Genomic DNA, 19,332 nt, shown 5'->3' on the forward strand with positions numbered 1-19,332 from the left:
GGATCACTGACATAAAAGGTGATATTTCAGATGTTTCCAAGGTTGGCCATATTGAAATGGGGTCATATTGAGAACCAGTAAATACTTCAGAACAGTTCCTTTTTGGTGCGTTTCAAGACACTGAGAGTGAAAAGTGATAATGCACAAATCACATTCTGAATTATCGGAGATATGACTTCTGGGGAAGTGTCGTTGCTCCAGGGAGGCATTACTAACTGATCACTCCCTAAAATCGTCACTGTTTTGCAGGGCCGTAGACAGAAATTTATTTCAGCGATCGAAAGCTTGACAGGAATTTATTTCAACGATTGAGGGCATAAAATGTCTATCATCCAGGGGCGTATCCAGGATGATTGTTTGGGCGGGGCGGTCGTTCGAAGTCAAATCAAGGTAAGAGCGGATTGCAAAAAAAAGAAAAGAAAGAAAGAAAAGAAAAGAAAAAATAGAAAATGAGAAAGAGCTCTTCTGTAGAATTAACTTTCTTAAGAAAGTAAGGCCTATCTACTTTAGGTTTTAATTTACGTTTATAATACAAAGATGAAAAATACTTAGGATATGTTTTATTTTTAAAATAAAAAGTATAAAAAGTTCCCTATTCTGGGGGATGCGATCACCCCAAACACACTCCCCTGGATCCGCCCCTGATATCACCATCTCTAAAATTAGATATATATAGAAACAAAAAAGTAGTGATTTCGTGGGGACAAAAGCTCTGGATTGCCAAGGCCTACATCTTGTGTATGTCCCTGCTGCTCTGAATTGTCAAAAGCTCCTCTTCAAAGGTAAGACATAAAATGTAAATAAACGTGTAACATAGAATACAATATAAATAGAAAATATGTTATAATTAAGATATAGAAAATAGTTATAAAATAAATTTGAAGGACAATTTAAAAAAAATCAATAATACTTGAAAGTAAAATACACTTTTAAAACAATTTTGCATTTATGCAGGGCTACAAACAAGTGAGGAGTGCCATGTAAATTCAGTAACAAATATAATATTGGAAAATTATTTCGAATTAAACTAGCTGTAACTACATTACTTCAAAATTGAACTTGTGGAATATACAGTATGAGCGTAGCTCAAATAAAATAATCAATAAGAATGGTCTTGATTGGAAGCTCGGACCATCCACGTAAAAGTAACTTACATTAACCATTCACCTAACAGACAATGACGCACAGGGCTTGGCACTACTTTATCAGATGGTTCTATCAAATGTCACTTAATTAAAACAATAGTAACAAATTTTAAAGCTTTAAAAAGTGTCCTGAAGAAGAGGAAGTTCATTTTGCACATTGTAACTAAGTTACAAGAGGTTTACGTCCTAACTGAACGGCGCATCTACCGAGTCAACTTTTGGAATATCCCCTTAAGGTAGCTTTCAACGCAGCTAAGGGAAACGTGTGCGAACTTGTAATAGAATCCTCCGTATCAGAATGGATAAAGTCATGGTTCGATGACCACAAGGATCGTGGTTCGAAACCCGTCGCCGAAACCAGATTTTTTAAAATCTTAATTCCTCAGTTCTGAAGATCTTTCTCTCCTTTCGTAATCATCTGATGCTCTAAAAAGAGTTCTCCACATTAATTCGACAACTGCCTAATGTGATCCTCGCAGTTCGAAAACTTCCCTTCTTATCTTTCACAAAATCAGAATTTTCGTCATAATACGAATGCTGTCCGATTATTTTTTCCCCAATTCTAAATCTGTGTATACAAATCATCCCTCTCTGTCTCCATACTTGAATCCCTCTCTCTCTCTCTCTCTCTCTCTCTCTCTCTCTCTCTCTCAATGTCACCCAGGAAGTCATATGGCTTGAGATCAAACCTTCGACTCTTGAAACCAAATGTAAGCTCTTTAGCAATGTGCTATCGTAACTCTATAGGTTTGTTGTTAAAACCAGTGTCTTTTAGACTTTATTCGGGGGGGGGGGGGCAAGAAGGAAGGAAGAGATTCTCCGGCGACATAAGATTTTCACTTTTTATTATTGTATTACTATACATTTGATCAAAAAATACGTATTTATGAAGCTCAATAGAGGGGGGGGGGAATTACACCCTCCTGTCCTGCCCAAATGACGCCCCTGAAACGTTTGCTTGCACTTACTGAAAAGAAATTCAATTAATCATTGAATAAAACTCGTTTCTGTCCGTAGATATTTTAGAGCTCTTGGCAGTTTGCTTGCACTCTTTAAAGAAAGAAAAGAATGAAACTAAAGATATTTATGAAGCTCTGGGAAGATTGTGTGACTTTCCTTTAATTTAGGCTCTTAAAAATATTTCAGAACAAACGAATGGAAAAGACTGTTTTAAAGCTATAACGTTGTAAACTTGATTCCTGTTTCTTTTTCAGCTGTATGGAAAGAGTGTACTACGTCACACACACTGCTTTAGACAAGGAGAGGTGGAGGACGGGGAGGAGTTGGAATAAATACTAGAAGCAACTAGTCGATTGATGCATGTATTGCGGGAATGCATAAGAAAACTGGGCAAGAGTTAGTTATTCATTTGGACTTAGAAGTTTTGTAACAAATTTTCTGCCGCGGACTGTACCATCATGTGCGTTGTGGTTCGAAACAACTTTTAGTTTTTTATTTTTTGCCTCTTCCCCATTTCTTTTCCCAGCTATTCCACAACGGACACGGTCCATACCCATGCCTGCATCTTTATCGTGCTGGGGCTGGGATCGCAGTAAGTTTGGATGCAGACAACGTAAAAGAGATTATACTGAACTGTGTGCAATTAAATCATGCATTAAATTTGTAACAAATGATGAAACCAAAATTTAGATAATGAATATATAATATTACTCAATGAACACACATATTACATGCACATAGACTAAGAAAATGAGTGAGTTAAACAACCCTTTGCTTAATATGTCAACGAAGTAGGTGGCTTGTTATACGAACTAAAGAACTGACGTGAATCTTCGGCTAGCCAACAACGCTTACCTGATGCAATCCTGAGGTTGAGTTTCTAACGTTGATTCCGCAATCGATATTTCAAACTGATGTTTGTAGGTACAATCTTTAATGCATATGGTAACAGACGAAGTCGTGCTCCAGGGGTTCCACTTATCGTAATGTTTATCACAATGAATAATAAATGGACTCGACGTAGTATTCACATTTAAAGTTCTTCACAAATGAAACTATTCCTCACTCACATTTAAAAATACTTTATGAACAAACTTTTCGTCACATATCAAGCTAAGCGCTTAGGTCCGTCCCATGGAGGGATAAGTCGAACGTTTATCGGAAAGTATTTAATGATGCGCGCAGTCTGAGATTTTAGGCAGCTTGGACGCTGCTTTCGAGTAGGTGCGGACCGCACCGCCTAACAAGCAGCAACGAGGAGGTAATCCTCACAAAGGGTGTCGAAACACTGAAGCTCCTTTTAGTTGGCAATTGCGTATGAGTACTCGGGGCTGGAGCTTCCCGCTTGTGATGTATAGTATTGAGTACAAGCTCTTTGGCTGAAGAGATGCGGATGCTTCGAATGGACCAACCAGCGATGGGCGATAACAACGTGTAGGTGTTATTGCAAGTGTCCCGTTTTCTAGACTCAAGAGAGCAATCACAAAGGGAGTCGTTGTTTCCACATCGTATGTCCATATATAGCCATGAAATCGGACTGAGACTCACCAACACAGACGAAAGGCATACCCAAGCGATGAGAGAAGAGTTTCTATAATGTGTGGAAATATACGAGGCTTTGTTAATAAAGTTCGAAATTAAGTTTATTTTTCCCAATGTCCTTTTTAAATCCAAAAATGAGTTTTAGGTCGGTGACAGAATCTTCCTTTTGTAATCACTCTCCTCTCACCAAACTCTCGCAATTGCTACTAGACGAAGAATCAACCATTTTTATATATTTAAAATACTTAAAATGTAATTGACCCTAGGACCGTTCCTTGTGGCATTCACTTCGAAAGTTTCCAATTTTGAACAGTATATTTTATGTTACCTAAATAGCTACATTCCTCAAGCTTATATAGCAGAAATTGTGTCAGTATATTTGAAATAAATAAATAACTTGATCATAGTGTTTTTAACTCCCTCTTCGTGAAAAAACTTGTTGAGCCTATGTTCCCCACATAAAATTTGTCTTTAGTTCCTAAAACATGTTATTGATTGAAGTTTAACCGTGCACAAATTGTAAATTATAATTGGGTGGAAGTGAACCTTTCATAGCTTTATGGTTAACATACTTTCCTTCTATGCGAGAGATACGGTTTGATTCCCGGCGGAAGGTCTTGTGGATCGGATCCTACGCGGAGCTTTACGTCCATCTCCTATACCCTCGATGGTGAGAAGGGATGCTAAACTTGCAACCAGTCAACCGAAAACTTCGTGGAACAAAATCTAATCATTTGATTTTTAGAACAGTATTTTACTTCTAAGAGTATTAAGCGTTTTACTAAAATTTTTGTCGTTGAGCATTGCTATTATAGATCTACAGCTAATTCACTGGAACTAGAAAACCCATTGCTTTCACCCACTTACTTTTTTCTTTCCCATCGAGTGAGTGATTTTCCTTGACTCTTGAATTTATTTATTTATGCATATTTGTTGAGAATAAGTGAATTAAAGATTTTTTTTATTTCGTATTATGGTGGAAAACCAAAAATGGAACGTGGTATTGTTTTTTAAATTATTATTATTAAAATGAAGATGTTTTCAAATTCAAAATTTCCGAGGAAAAAAAGACAAAAAAATCTAGTTACTTCCTAGACCTTGAATCTCTGATACTAATCGATTAAGATTAGCTTCTATAGAGATACGAGTAGCTTCATTTCCATTAATGTTGCTATTTTCTGTTACCAAAAATAGCGTGAAGAGAGTCAATTTAGATAATGAAGAACCTAATACAGCTTCTCAAACTTTTTTCAAGTAAGAACCAGTTGTTTTAGAATATTATACGGACCTCCTGCTCTTATCCCCTTTGGAAACAAACTTATTTACTTTTCTTCAACCTATATTTATATTTTTAAAATAGCTAATTAAAAATCCCATTATTTTTTATTGGTGTTACTAGAAGAAAATACATATTATCTTTTTAAGTAATTGAATGCTTTCAAGAGTATTTTACAGTATAATTATACATGAGCATTTATAATTTGTATAATATTTAACTTATGAAGTTGATTAATATGTTATTTTTATATCTATACCTGTTTGAGATTCTCTACGCATAAGTTGACACACAGTTCACTTGAACTTGATTTTTGTCCTTTTTGTACTAATATTCAGTCTTGAGAAAACAAGGGCCTTGCCCACGAACTACAGTTTGAGGAGCACCTACTTACGAAATTACACACAAGAAGGATAATTGAGGGGTGTGTTCGAAAAAGTTGATAACCCTCAAGAAGTAAAATTTTCAGAAAATGAGTTTAAAGCTCACAACTAATGCGCAAAATCTGCATCCCGACTAACCATATGAACTTCCCATAAAAATTACTATATAATGAAACTTTTCCTAAATTGATAACGATTTATTGCGGTGATTAACATATTTTTGTGGGTTGTCATGTTTTTCCACTTTCCATAAAGGTAGTTGTACGTATGTTATCTGTACTGGTTTTCGTACCTTGGGTATCGCAAGAAATAGATTAGACTATTGTAGTACAATAGTATTCTCATAAATTGTGTTCACATGTCCAAATAACATTGGAATATTATTATTTTACAATATTAGGTTATTATATTTTGTTCAATAGATTATAACTATGTAGAGTGGACGAGTATTAAACTTTGTGCAGTATTATAAGTTTGAAATTGGAAAGCATAGAAATATTTTAAATATACAAAACCATAGTTGGCTATGCGCTTTTTTAACGTATTTTTCGCTTCTTCTTCACCATCGTCAAGTATTGCACACTGTGTTGCGTCCTGGTTGTTGAGAGCGTGATTGTAGAAGTTCTGAATGTGAATGGACGGTATGTAACTGTACAGGGACGTTCTTCTTTCGCTTTCTCACGATTAATGGGTCGAAGCTGTGAATACTTACGAGACTTCTTTCATTTCAGTGGTAGCGTAGTCGCTAACGCTCTCACCCTCGGTGCGAGTGGTCCCGAGCTCGATTTCCGGTGGGGCACTCGGTCGAAAAAGTGTAAAAGCTTTCTCAGGCCAGTTATCCTGAATGAAATTTTTCTGGGTTTTCCTCATTCATACCAGGCAAATACCAGAATGGTACCTACCATATAGCTCCCTGGTCTCTTCCTTCCTTTCTTCCCTAATCCTTTCTTCCTTTTCTTTTCCCAGATAGTGTGCTCTCCGAGGGATGTCACCCCTCATACGTGGGGAGCTAAATGCCCGTAGATGCCGGAAGTTCAGAAATCTAATTCCTAAATCCTTCATTTAGGTGGTTTTCCCCTCTTGCATAATTTCACTTACTCCCAGGTTTTAATATTACAGGATAGAAATAGCTCAAACGTAAATGGATTTTCCTTGGAAAATTGAAATTTTACGATATCTTGCAGTTTGATTGCGGTTCTGCTGATAGTAGTGAAGCTGCGCTTGATCTTATCGCTCAGATCTCTTATAGTTAGGAGAACCGTTTCCTTCATGTCACGCACTTGGAAATTCTTTCTACAGCTCTTCTTCGAAACGTCCAGCCATGTACCTGGAATGTATATCTGCATTACATGATTTCGGATGTAGGTCTCTACTACAGCAAAATCTTCATCTTTAAGAAGCATGGTGTGTCCTGTAGCTGGAAAGTGGTCTTCCACTGTTTCAATATGTCCTGTGGACACTATGAATCCAGTAAGCAATCATCCTCCGATTATTATTTTGTCCGCCGCAATTGTCAGAAAAGGCAACAAGCTTTTTACTTCAGATGTCATTTTCCTCGAAGAAATTGTCAAGGCAGCTTTTGATTTCGTAAGACCCTCTGCTAGCAAGCGTCTCATCCCAAAACAAGACTAATCCTTGTACTATGTTCGTGAAAGTGTACACCTAAGACATATGCCCATAGTTTGCGCATGTACAAAGCTGGTCCCGTCGTTAATCGTGGTATTGGGAGAGCTTGCTTTAGGTCAAAGCTAATGACATGCATATTTGCATAGTTCTTTGCAGCTTTTCTGTAGCTACTTAGATTGTTTTGTCTAGTTTGTGCTCGTCCTTGATGAAGTTCAAGCTGAGTTTCTGCCTCACATTTTGACACTCTATTATTTTCTGAATCCTGGAACTTTATCAACCCATTGCTTATAGAGGATGTGGAAAAACTTGATAATCCACACAAGCTAAAAAATAACATCTTTATTACAACTGAACATCAATCAACACAATAATATAGATATTACGGAATATTGGTGATAACAAAAACTATACAAGATCTTTAATAGCAACGTTATAATGACGAACTACAAGGTTATCATTAAAACGTAGAAAAACTTGCTAACCAGCAAAGCACTTGAAATCGCATAACCTTGTGGAATTTCTTTACTTACCTCGTACTTAGACGACATTCGAGACGTTACCGGGACATAATCAGGATCCCTGTCACTGTCATCACAAATTGAAAAACTTTCATCTTCACTCTTTGATGGAAAGCTTATATTTTGTTAATTTTCCTTAAGAGCTTCAAAATTCTTCGTGTACGCTGCTATCTTGACAAATGAGGGTAATCAAGTTTTTCCGTGCTAATCTGGGATGTGGGTGTTACAAACAAGACTTGTACTGACATCTGTATTAGAAATTTTGAACTGAAGGAGGGTGAGTACCTTCTGCCGTAACGTATTAATTCAATTTTAATAAAATTGAGGGTTATCAACTTTTTCGACCACACCCCTGAATTTTCTCTTACAGCGAAGTATTTCACATCGAGGATAACTCTTACAAACAACTAGTTATGGGGGGGCCCACTAACCATCACTATGATAGCCAAAGTAATGATGAATCAATTTGAATTAAGATCTTCCAGTAAAAAAGAATTAGAGTTTAATGGCTTACAGTGAGAAGAATAGAAATATGCCAGATATTTGTGACTAACGAATGATACGTCGTTTGTTTACAAAAATAATGAAGGTTTAACTAATTATTATTTCAACATACCAGCAATTAATATTCCAAACTATTCCATAATTAATTTTATTTTCTTTCACTTGCAATTCATTTATACATCGGATAAAATGGTAGCTTTTTACCGAGAATATACAGGTTTCCTATTACTGATCAGTGTTATATATGGTTATTTTGAAATTCTTTGCTATTTTTGATCCTGCGAGTTGACAAATAGCTTTTACATCGTTTCATCACTACGGATTAAATTTTTGAAATTACAGTTTTCTAACTTGCTTTTCAAACCACATGTTAGTGTATATATTGCATAAAAACCCAAATATTCATTGATTTTAATACCCACGTCTTAAATGCACTATTCATAATTGTTTAGCAAGTTTTTTGAATATGAATATTTTTTAATCAGAAGAAACATTATTGATTGAAACTTCATACTATAACAGTGATGCTCTGTGATGACTCTGTATGTGCTTTAATAAAATAGTTCTAAAGAAGATGGAAGTTCTCATTGAAAATATTCACAGTGACACAATAACAGACATATTTCAAGATTATCCCAAATAAATATGTGTAATCGTGTGTCAGTTGAGTTCCTTACGTAGGTTGTGGAAAATTCAAATTTCAATTGTAAACATTTCTTCCAAAAACCATTTCGATAATCAATATTAACCAGAAAGCAAATATTTAAATCTTGCTAGAAAATAACTAATATTGTGTTTAAAATTATTTGTGGTCATTCACTCACTTGTAGAAATCAGTCTTTAAATTCGGTATTCGTTCCGAAGATACGGAGACAGTTCTACAAATTCCTATCGGAGAGGGTATTGTCAGCTGCTTCTGTGTCTGTGAGAAATACATTTTTATATCTTTCGAATATATCGAGAAATATATTTCTCTCTTTGTTATGAAATTACTGACGATAGCGTACATTCCATATACAATGCATTGCATGTTTTAATAATAGACTTTTTTTTACCTCCTAGCATTTAGTGGAATGTATTCTTCGTACTGTGTCGGAGCACCAACTCATTTCTTCTACTGCGCACCTTACAAAGGTTCACTGGTACCTGATATAAAATATGTTTAGAATTTCTTTCATATACTGTAATCTATGCATGAAATAATTACTCTTTCTATCACGGTCCTGCAGCATCAAAATGCTTATAAATATGTGTTGTTAAAGTTCACTAGAGAAACAACAAACACTGCTTTATAACTTTTCCACTGTAGAAATAAACAATTCGTTACATTCACTCTTGCGTAGATAAAGCTTGTTGCAGAAATGGTTCATAAATTAAATGTACTTCTGTGTGGTTATATATGTGAATAGGACCCAGAATAGGAAGAGGAATTATTTCAGATATATATTATAAAATTATGACGCCTTTGATTTCGGTTAACAGCGAATCTTCGTAATGTGCAGAGTTAAAGAAGTGAATCCGCTCCGAAACAGAACGTAGGAATACATTCTACCGATGCCTGGAAATAGAAAAGTTCCTTCATAATATTGATAATTTATTTATTATTTTTTTCGTTTCAGAAAGATTATGTAAATCCAGTACTAGTGGCAATAATGATGACTTGCACATAACTGAAGAGAAACTCAGATCTTTATGGAAGCCTCTACTGTTAATCGTCCCTTTAAGGTTGGGTTTAAGTGAAATTAATCCAGTGTACATAAGAGGACTCAAGGTAAAATAACAAAAGTTAATATTTACGTCATGCTACTTCAACACATTATATCTTGTAGAATCTCAAGCCAAAAAATTGGGTTATAGTGGTACACAGAATGAAACTAATATTTTGTATTGTATTTGTGTGACTTGTAGGGTTATGTACTTGACAGAAGATTGTAAGAAATGGAAATGGGATAACTGATGGAATGATATTAAAATAACATTTAATTAAAAAACCATGAGAAACACTGGATGTGATGGTGCTCAGAAACAACTCATATTAACTGTTAGGAGTTTTTCATTTGAACGAGTCGTTAATGGTTTCAGTTACTCTATTGCTCATGAGAGTATATCACACTTGGTCTGTTTATGTTCTTTATTTCATTTTCTTTCTTGTTTCAACAGTTTCCAATCTTGGACAGCAATATCAAAGTTTTTTTTTCTTTCCTTTTTTTTTTTTTTTTTTGAAGGAACTTCTATTATAAATTAGTAGTTCTGATGAAATACTTACTACGATGTTAGATTGTAATTGATTCCAATATAAATAACCGAATCAATTGCTTATAACATAGATTATTTTTACAGTGAAATCACTCAGTATCAATTAGCCTAATTTGGAAAATGATCCTGGTCGATCACAATTTGGGTGAAAGTTTGATAAAATAAACAGCTACTGGAGATGGTTATATCACAACTTCGTATTTTTTCTAGTATGAGAGCCACTTTTATGAACGTTTTATTACTATGTGGAGGTTAGGAAGAAACAGTGAAGATCTGTATGGTAATTGGCTTTAATATACTTGGTAGAAACACCTTTAACATCATCTCGTAGGAATTCACTGATATTGCTCAAAGACAGTACATAAGAAGAATTTAATGTTGGTAGTAGGGATCCCGACAGTACATAAGAAGAATTTAATGTTAGTAGTAAGGATCCCGACCTACTTCTGTGAGACATTCTGAATGTGTTACAGAGGGTATTCAAGAAAGACTATTCACATTAATACTATATGTAACCACAAGGAGTAGTCACATAAACAGCTGTTCGAGTAGGTAACCTGTTGTGCGGATGTTATAGGTCTGTTTGGGGTATGGTATCTCACTTTCGCAAAACATCTTCCTAGTTGACTCATGGTCGTTGCTAGAGCCCAAATAGGGATCGGACACCGTTGTAGCGTGTCCCACACAAACTCAATAGAGCTTATATCCAGAGACCTAACAAGCCAGGGTGAAAGACGTAGCAAGTGTTATACATATACCAGGACAATTTCAGTTTTCCAGTTTTTCGAAAAGTCACATATGTGTAAATATATTTTCCGTTTCAGTTGAAAGACCAAAATCGAATTTTCCGTTTTACAAGAGGGCGAACAATAAAGAACAATGATAAATGAATAAAGCATAGCTTGTATTAATCCTCGAAATGATGGCCTTTCTCAAAATAGTTCCCATTACATGGAATCCACTTGTCCCAATGTTTTTGCCAGTCATCAAAGACATGCTGGAAGCAAATTTGGGAACAATTCTTCAAAATCGCCTTCGCAGCTTTCACCACTACCCCTGAAGATGCGAAACGCCGTCCCCGGAGGTGTTTCTTCAAAATTGGAAAAAGTGAAAAATCACAATGGACTAAATCAGGGCTATATGGAGAATGGGATACATATGGAACGTAGATCTTTGCAAGATAGTCAACAGAATTTCTGTACTGTTCTTCGCGTGTCACTCCCATGTTGCCTTATGCGAAACTGAAACAACGTGTGCTTAAGCGGCTGCCAAGGTTATATTCCTGACGTTTTTGCCGTCAAATCACTTCTCCCACGAACTAACTAACTAACTCGATACCTATGGAACCCGGAGGTTCAATGCCGCGTTCACAAAAGCTCTCCACTGACACAAAAGCTCCTTAGCTAACTGCATCCAATTTCTACTTTGTATTCCAACCTCTGCGAGATCCATCTTAATATTGTCCTCCCATCTGCGCCTAGGTCTTCCTAATGGTCGTTTCCCGATTGGTCTTCCAGTCAAGACTTTGAAAGCGTTTCTACTTTCTTCCATTCTAGCTACATGACCCACCCACCTAAGCCTCCTAGACTTGAAGACCCTAACGTTGTTGGGTAAACCATATAAATTATGTAGTTCCTCGTTATGAAGTTTCTGCCATTCCCCATTCCCGTTCCTCTTGGGTCCGAATATTCGTCTCAGGATCTTGTTCTCAAATACTTTCAGTCTATGTTCTTCCCTCAGAGTAAGTGACCATGTTTCGCAGCCATACAGAACAAAAGACATGATTATCGTTTTGTATATTTTAAGCTTCAAATTCCTCGACAGAAGCGACGACAAGAGATTTTGAACCGAATAGTAACACGAATTCCCTGCTTTTAGTCGACATTTAATTTCTCCGTGAATATGATTTTCCTCTGTTAATATTGATCCTAGATATTTGAAACTATCCACTTTATCAAAAGTATTATTTAATATTTTAACGCATCCATAATTTGCTGTATTCCGGTCCCGACGCACTTCCATGTATTTAGTTTTCTGTGCGTTTACTTCTAAGCCCATGTCCCTACAAGCGTTTAATAAGACCTCTGCATTTCTTTCTATTGTTCTCCTATCATTCCCTATTAAATTTACATCATCAGCATATGTCATAACCTGGTGAATACCGTTCAACTCTTGGCCCTGGTTGCTATCTTTGATTTTCCTTATAGCGTATTCCAGAAGGAAGTTAAATGATAATGGCGACAACGCATCTCCTTGTTTCAGGCCATTTTCGACGTGAAAGCTCGTGGACAAAAATTTTCCTACCCGGACTTTACTTTGGGATTCATTTAAATATATCTTAATTAATCTAATTAGCTTTCTCGGTATTCCAAGTACTGTAAGAACGTTGTATAATGTTTCTCTCCTAACCGAGTCGTACTCCTTTCTAAATCAATAAATAGTTGATGTACCGGGGTATTTTATTCCCACTTTTTTTCGAGTATTTGGCGAATGGTAAAAATTTGGTCGACAGACGTATTCCGATTTCTGCGCCTTGCTGTTGTATTCACCTCGTAAATACTGATGATCAGTGGTTATTGATCAGCCTACGTAAAAACCAAAATCGATTTTCGGTTTTGAAATCAAACATCTGTTCAATAAATGGAAACTTAATTTCAGTTTTCAAATACTAAAATATTCTCAAAATCCATAAACAACACCCGACTTGATCGTTCCTCCATTACTAAAATACTTTCATGCAAATTACAGTGCTCGAATTAGGAGAAACGGCATTCTGTTTCGTTATTAAATAATACGAAATAACTCTTAGCACAAACACACACACTATCGAGCTGTCGTTGTTCAGTTAGTATATATACGCAGTCCGTTCTACGAAAATGGCTACATCTCTGACATAGTAGAAACTAGGGATGGCCATATCCAGATAATTTTTTATTCGAATATCGGATAGAAACTTATCCGGATTTGCAATATCCGGATGACGGATAACGGATAATATCTGGATAGCGGATACCGGATAATATCCGGATAACGGATATTATCCGGATATCGATGTATCCGTATGACGGATAATATCCGGATAATGGATTTATCCGGATGATGGATAAAATTCAGATAACGGATAGTATCCGGGTAGTAGAACATTCGGATAGCGGATAATATACGGATGAAGGATAATACCCGGATAACGTATATGGATTTAAAAAGATGATATAGGAGAGGCATATACCAGTCTATTCTGCTCATGGAGGTACTAAAAGATGATTATCGGGCAGTGATTTTTACCTTTGAAAGGCATTGCTTCTTAAAATGTTTAGAGTAACTTCTAACTTTCTTATGTTGTTGTTGTGTGGCACGGTGGCTCAGTGGTAGAGCGCTTCCTCTGGTGCGTGGGGTCCTCATTGTTTCGATCCCCGGCCAAGTAAGTTTGTGGTGGACAAGATCGTGTCCGTGGGTTTTCTCAGGGTACTCCCGTTTCGTCCCACTTTTAATTCCACCAGTTCTTCTATTATCATTCACTTGCTCTAATCATCTCTTCCCTTAGACTAACGAGCATAATTGTGCGACGTTAAACTCAAAGACTTTATTTATATTTTTTCTTATGTTCTGAGATTTTGACAAAGAAGATGGGAAAGTATCCCGCATCTGGTATGTTCCGCACGAGTCGACTATATATAGTTTTATTTTAAGTAAACTTTTAAAACTTCCAACTCAATCGACATTTGTATGTGGCCGTTCAACCCCGTAAACGTTATCCAAATGTTACGAAATTTCGTATCTTTCTCCAACTTTCCGTAACAACCCCATTTTTGGATCTACATTTCCCAGTAATAAGAATTTTAAAATCAGTAAAGTCAATTCCAGTCCAGAATAAAATATGTTGAAATTATTCGATTTTGATAAAACATTGTATCACGCATTTTAGGGGGTCAACATAATTCCGATCGGTTTATTGCAAAGACAAATGGATAAAATCCAAAGTAGGTAATCTCCCCTCAAATTTGGAAGCTTCCTCATTTAAATTATATGATTAAAATTTCTAATAATTCTCACCAAATTCTTCTAATTATGACAAATGACAAAGTATTCTGTTCTGATGCAGCATGTCGCATATTTTCTTTAATGCTTATCAGTCATCCCACTATTTGAGGTTAAAGCCTCTCAAAAATATAAGAGTAAACTCCTAAATTAAAATTAAATTATGCTTCACGATAATTTTCATTTTTTTAAAAAATATAATTTCACTTTGAAGAAATATGGCACATATAGGCGATACTATTTCCTTTAAGGCTGTTTAATGATTCCCATTGCATGAAGATAAATTTAATAACGAATAACGGGATATCTTATACTTAAACATGTTCCACGAGAACTTTCGTAAAATATTTGAATTTGATGGACTGTGGATTATATTTCTGGGGCTTTAAATTCATCCTGAATGAATGTTTTTATAAAAATCAGTGAAGAATAAAGAGTACTTCTTCCCGCGATCCATACCTATGTATTATTATATAAAATAGTAGAAGGTGGTAACTTCTCTATTCAGGTTCGAAACTTCCCGAACAGCAGGCTAAGTAGAAATACGAGTATAGTGGATATCTTCTATTTAACATTTCTATTTCTAATTTTACCTGCCAGTAGTTTTTATTATTTTTTATGAAGTAATAACAAAGAACAGTTTGAGGCCATAAATGGAAAGAGGCATCTTAATGATTTAATACTTATTAACATGAATGGACCATTATAAAAGGATTTAGTCTAACCCCATCAAAATGCGGCTCTGAAGTTCACCCAAGTCTCTTTAAATTGAGTAGCTATGGTCAAATTTTCCCACTTTGACTTAACTTCACTCATCCTTAAACTCATGCCATCAATCGGATTCACACTGACTCAACCTCACACTCACATCTTCCTTTCGGCATCACCCTCACTCAACCTCACGTTTACATGTCAATCTGTTCTCATGCTTACTGGACCTCACATTCACAGCATCACTTCGACAATTCACATAATGCTCACTCGCCTTTAAGTCGACAATTGATATCTCAGTCTGACATCATACTTGCTCAACTTCACCTCATAAAAATCCGGCATCACGCTGACTTCGTTTCAAGGATACTTATACTTAACCTAGTACTCACATAATTATTGGGTTGCGATTGAAATAAGAGAAGGATTAACGAGTAGAAAGAAAGTTAATTTCCCCAATTTCGTTCTTCTTTATTTAAGTAATATAAAAAGAAAAAATGGAATGAAATATTTCAGTTTAACGTCCCACAATTATGCCCTTTAGGCTAAGGGAGACGGAAATAATATAAGAAATATTTTTCTTCGTTAACTTTTTTGACTGGTCACTACGCATTACAGAACAAAGCTCTAATACTGAACTCCACAGCCCATAGAAGAGAATCAATTCATCCAGTTTTATGAAAGCATTTTAACGACAACGTTTCTTAAAAAATACCCGGTTTTCAGGAAATATCGCATGTTATTTCCTTTACGCTTCTCAATGAGATTTACTGCTCATGGTTGATATCACTCAAGGGAAAGGGTACAAAGTCACACCAACAATAAATTCATAGTAATTCACATCAATATTACTACAAATAATAATAATAATAATAATAATAATAATAATAATAATAATATAATAAATTTATTATTATTATTATTATTATTATTATTATTATTATTATTATTATTATTATTATTATTATTATTATTATTATTATTATTATTTGGAAGGTAAAGAATTACTGGTGTTTGTTGGAATCGCAGCTGGTAGATCTTGCATTTCCGTCTCATATAGAATCGGTGCAAAAGTAGGACGGTAACCTTAATCAACAAACCAGGAAACATTTTTAAAAATCCTATCTGGTTCATCACTTTTCTTTAATATACGTGATAAAGGTTCAATTTTCCATAAAATTAAAATATATTCACTAGGGAGGACAGTGTGATACCAATATCAATAATATAAAAATATTTGAAACTTTCTATGGTTAGAATAAGGTTCTTATTTGTTGCAAACTATAAAGTTTGTATAGATGAAGAATATAAAAATTATATTTTCTTTATATAGCAGGTATTTTCATTTTCTGTGCTTTCGCGTGCATTTATTGTCCGTTGTTTTAAGTGTAAAGAGGATTAGGGAAAAGAGGGATTCCTATTTACCCTAAAATGGCGGACACAAATCTTACTTATATGTCATGACTGGATGAGATATTGAGTGGGGAAAAAGATTAAGCTAAATAATGCAATACGCAACTGATGAAAGGTAAGAGAATGAAAATGTCAAAAATCCGCTCGCTTGTACAATGCGGAGCGTCAGCACCTTCTTTATTTTGTATTTACCTAACCTATATATACATATATATATTCAAAAAATTTGACTTAATTTGAAGATGGAAACAAGAATATATTATAAACATTGAAATACATAATACGATCAGTAAATGACAGTATCCATAATTCCTCCCACTTGTTTAAATTTTGATCCTCGCAACCAGTCAGAATGAGAACTACATTTTTATGATGATTACCGGTACCTTTCATTGCGTCAATAAAAGCACTGCCTAGGATTATCCGAAGCCAGTGATTTGAATTTCTATAGCGGAAAAAATATATAAATAAGCAAACAAATATTCAGCTTTGTATATAGACATAAGATATGAAGATGGCAGAATATAATAAGCCACTTTTTGTCCATTTTCTGCTTCTCGCTCCGGTGGGTGGTCATATGAAGGTCTATGTGGTGGAAAAAGTTTATAAAGTCTTACCGTTATTGTTTTTTTTTTTTTTTTTTTTTTTTAAATGCTTATTTAGCTGTGTACATAGACTTATTTTTCGTTTTCACTGGTGTACTGAAAGTATTTTAAATTTAATGCATAAGGTTGAAATTCGCTCGCCTGTTCAACTACACATCTTGTGTATGCCATCCTTTATAGAACTTATTTGTTTCATACTTTCATTCTCAATTTTAATTTCTAAATCTTAAAATTTCTACTTTTATACGCAGGAACGCCTGCAGGGCTTTCTTCCAAGGGGTGGCAAAGGATCGATTCCAAGGGAAGGGGCAAAGACTGACACCCAAGCACAGTCACGAATGCACACACATAGTTTTATATATGCGTTCACATAATACATTATACAACATAACATTTATTAATCATTATCCTCATTAACTACAGTAAACAAACTATAATACAGTAGTATTACATATAAAATATATTAAATATTATATAGTATGCGAGAAAAGATTAGTATTATTTGACATGTATTTACAAGAACTAACACCCTTCGAAATTCCCGGGAGGAAGGGGCAACTGTATATTTGATCCTCTTTGCCGGGAGCTATACCTATGTGTCTATTATGGATCTGTAGAAATAACCAATTATCTTTATGACAATTTTTATAACTGTAAGATTTTGTTCTCGCCACTTTAATGTGTTTTGCATATATTAGAGTATATGCTAATTTTCCTGCATACTATCGATTTTGGTCAGAAAACAACATTACATTTAATTTTTGAGAAGATCCCCTCATTAGGAATATAATATACTGATAGGATGTTCACACCTGCCAGAAAGCTTCGTGGTTTCACGGCATGTGAGTTTGAGATAGCGCACTTTTGGTACACGGGATTCGGGGTTCAATATCAGGTGGAAAGTGTTGAAATTGGAAGCATTATGACGGTTCGGATTCCACCTTAAAATGTAAGTCCATGTCTCATATAGCCTTGGGAGTCCGCGTTGGCTCAGTGGTATTTATCCCTGGTGCATGGGGTCCTTGGTTCGATTCCCGCTCGCACCAAGTGAACTTTATGGTGGACAAACCGTGTGCGTGGGTTTCTCGGGGTTCTCCCGTTTCCTCCCACTTTCTTCATTCTACTATTTACTTCATTTTCATCATCACCGTCTCCTTTAGCCTAGCCGGCCTGTGGGACGTAAAACAAATATTTCATTTCATTTCATTTCATATAGCCTTGGTGCTGAAACGAGCTTTAAACTCAAATCCAACCAACCTAATAAACAAACTTGTCTCAATTTTAGATTTGTAAGTCTTACTGTTGAAAGCGAAGTGAATAGGAAGAAGTCTTTTTGAAGATAGAAGCCTCAAATTAGTAGAAAGAAAACAGAATTCTCGTTAAACAGAGAAGGAAATTTGAAAGTAAATATTACCAGAACAATAATTTAATGAAGTTTTTTTTTTTTTTTTTTTTTAATTAATTAGGTTCAACTGTTTCCAAGAATTTTGATTGAGATTTGGCAATAACGCACAGGATGCAAAAGGGATGTCGAAATAGAAAGAAAGTATGAATCGTTTCGTGTGACTGCAGAATCACATTAAAGAACAAAGGGATGGTTTATAAAACAGTGGTTATGCCAGCAATGATATACGGAGCAAAAACTTGATTAATAAAGAAGGCACAGGAAAACAAATAGAATGCTACCGAAATAAAAATGTTGCGGTGAACGTGTGCTGGAACAAGAAGAAACAGACTGATGAATGATAGAGTAAGAGGAGCAACCAAATTTGGGTCTAGAAAAATTCGGTGTAAGAAAACTCGGTGTAGGAAAATTCGGTGTACGAAAAACTCGGTGTGGGGAAGTTAAAGTGTAAGGTAGATTCGGTATAATACATATTGAATATTACCACTTACGATAACTTACGACACTTCATATTGTGAAAACGAAAACCATAAAATGTAACGAATAAAATGTTATGACCTATTTCAAGAAAAGCAAATTTATTTCTGTTCCCTTGAGTCCAATACCTCTTTCATATCTTTTGCAGGGTATTACTATAAACTACTTTTCATCACACAATGAAGCTGACACTTTTTGCCAGAAATAAAACAATTACAAGTTCAGAGAATAGTTATAGGAACAACTAAAAACACCTTTCCTATAGGACATCATAGAACATATACAAGGTGATTCTTTTAAAACTCATGGATTCCATTTGGTTCTAGAATTTCTAACTGAAGTCCGATTTTCTTGCGGTTTGTGGCAAATGATCAAGGATCGTTGGGAAATTTATGGAACTATGTTTACTGGTTTAAATTCATTTGGAGTAATATCGGCCACGCCTCTAGAAGAACAGCAAATATTCGCCACTG

The 19,332-nt window shown here is 35.2% G+C and overlaps 1 protein-coding gene across 8 annotated transcripts in view; it reads left to right on the top strand.

Moving 5' to 3' along the window:
• The window catches only part of Atg4a (Autophagy-related 4a), a 440,329-nt gene that overhangs the window by 252,105 nt on the left and 168,892 nt on the right, over positions 1-19,332 (top strand). For all 8 annotated transcript variants that reach the window (XM_081769296.1, XM_081769295.1, XM_081769301.1 and 5 more), the window contains one exon: positions 9,574-9,725. In XM_081769296.1, the coding sequence (XP_081625422.1) occupies positions 9,574-9,725 (152 nt within the window). The remainder of the gene's footprint in view (positions 1-9,573; positions 9,726-19,332) is intronic.

Source organism: Thermobia domestica, chromosome 8 (assembly GCF_964235325.1).
Source record: "Thermobia domestica chromosome 8, izTheDome1.hap1.1, whole genome shotgun sequence".
NCBI classification, from domain to species: Eukaryota; Metazoa; Arthropoda; class Insecta; order Zygentoma; family Lepismatidae; genus Thermobia; species Thermobia domestica.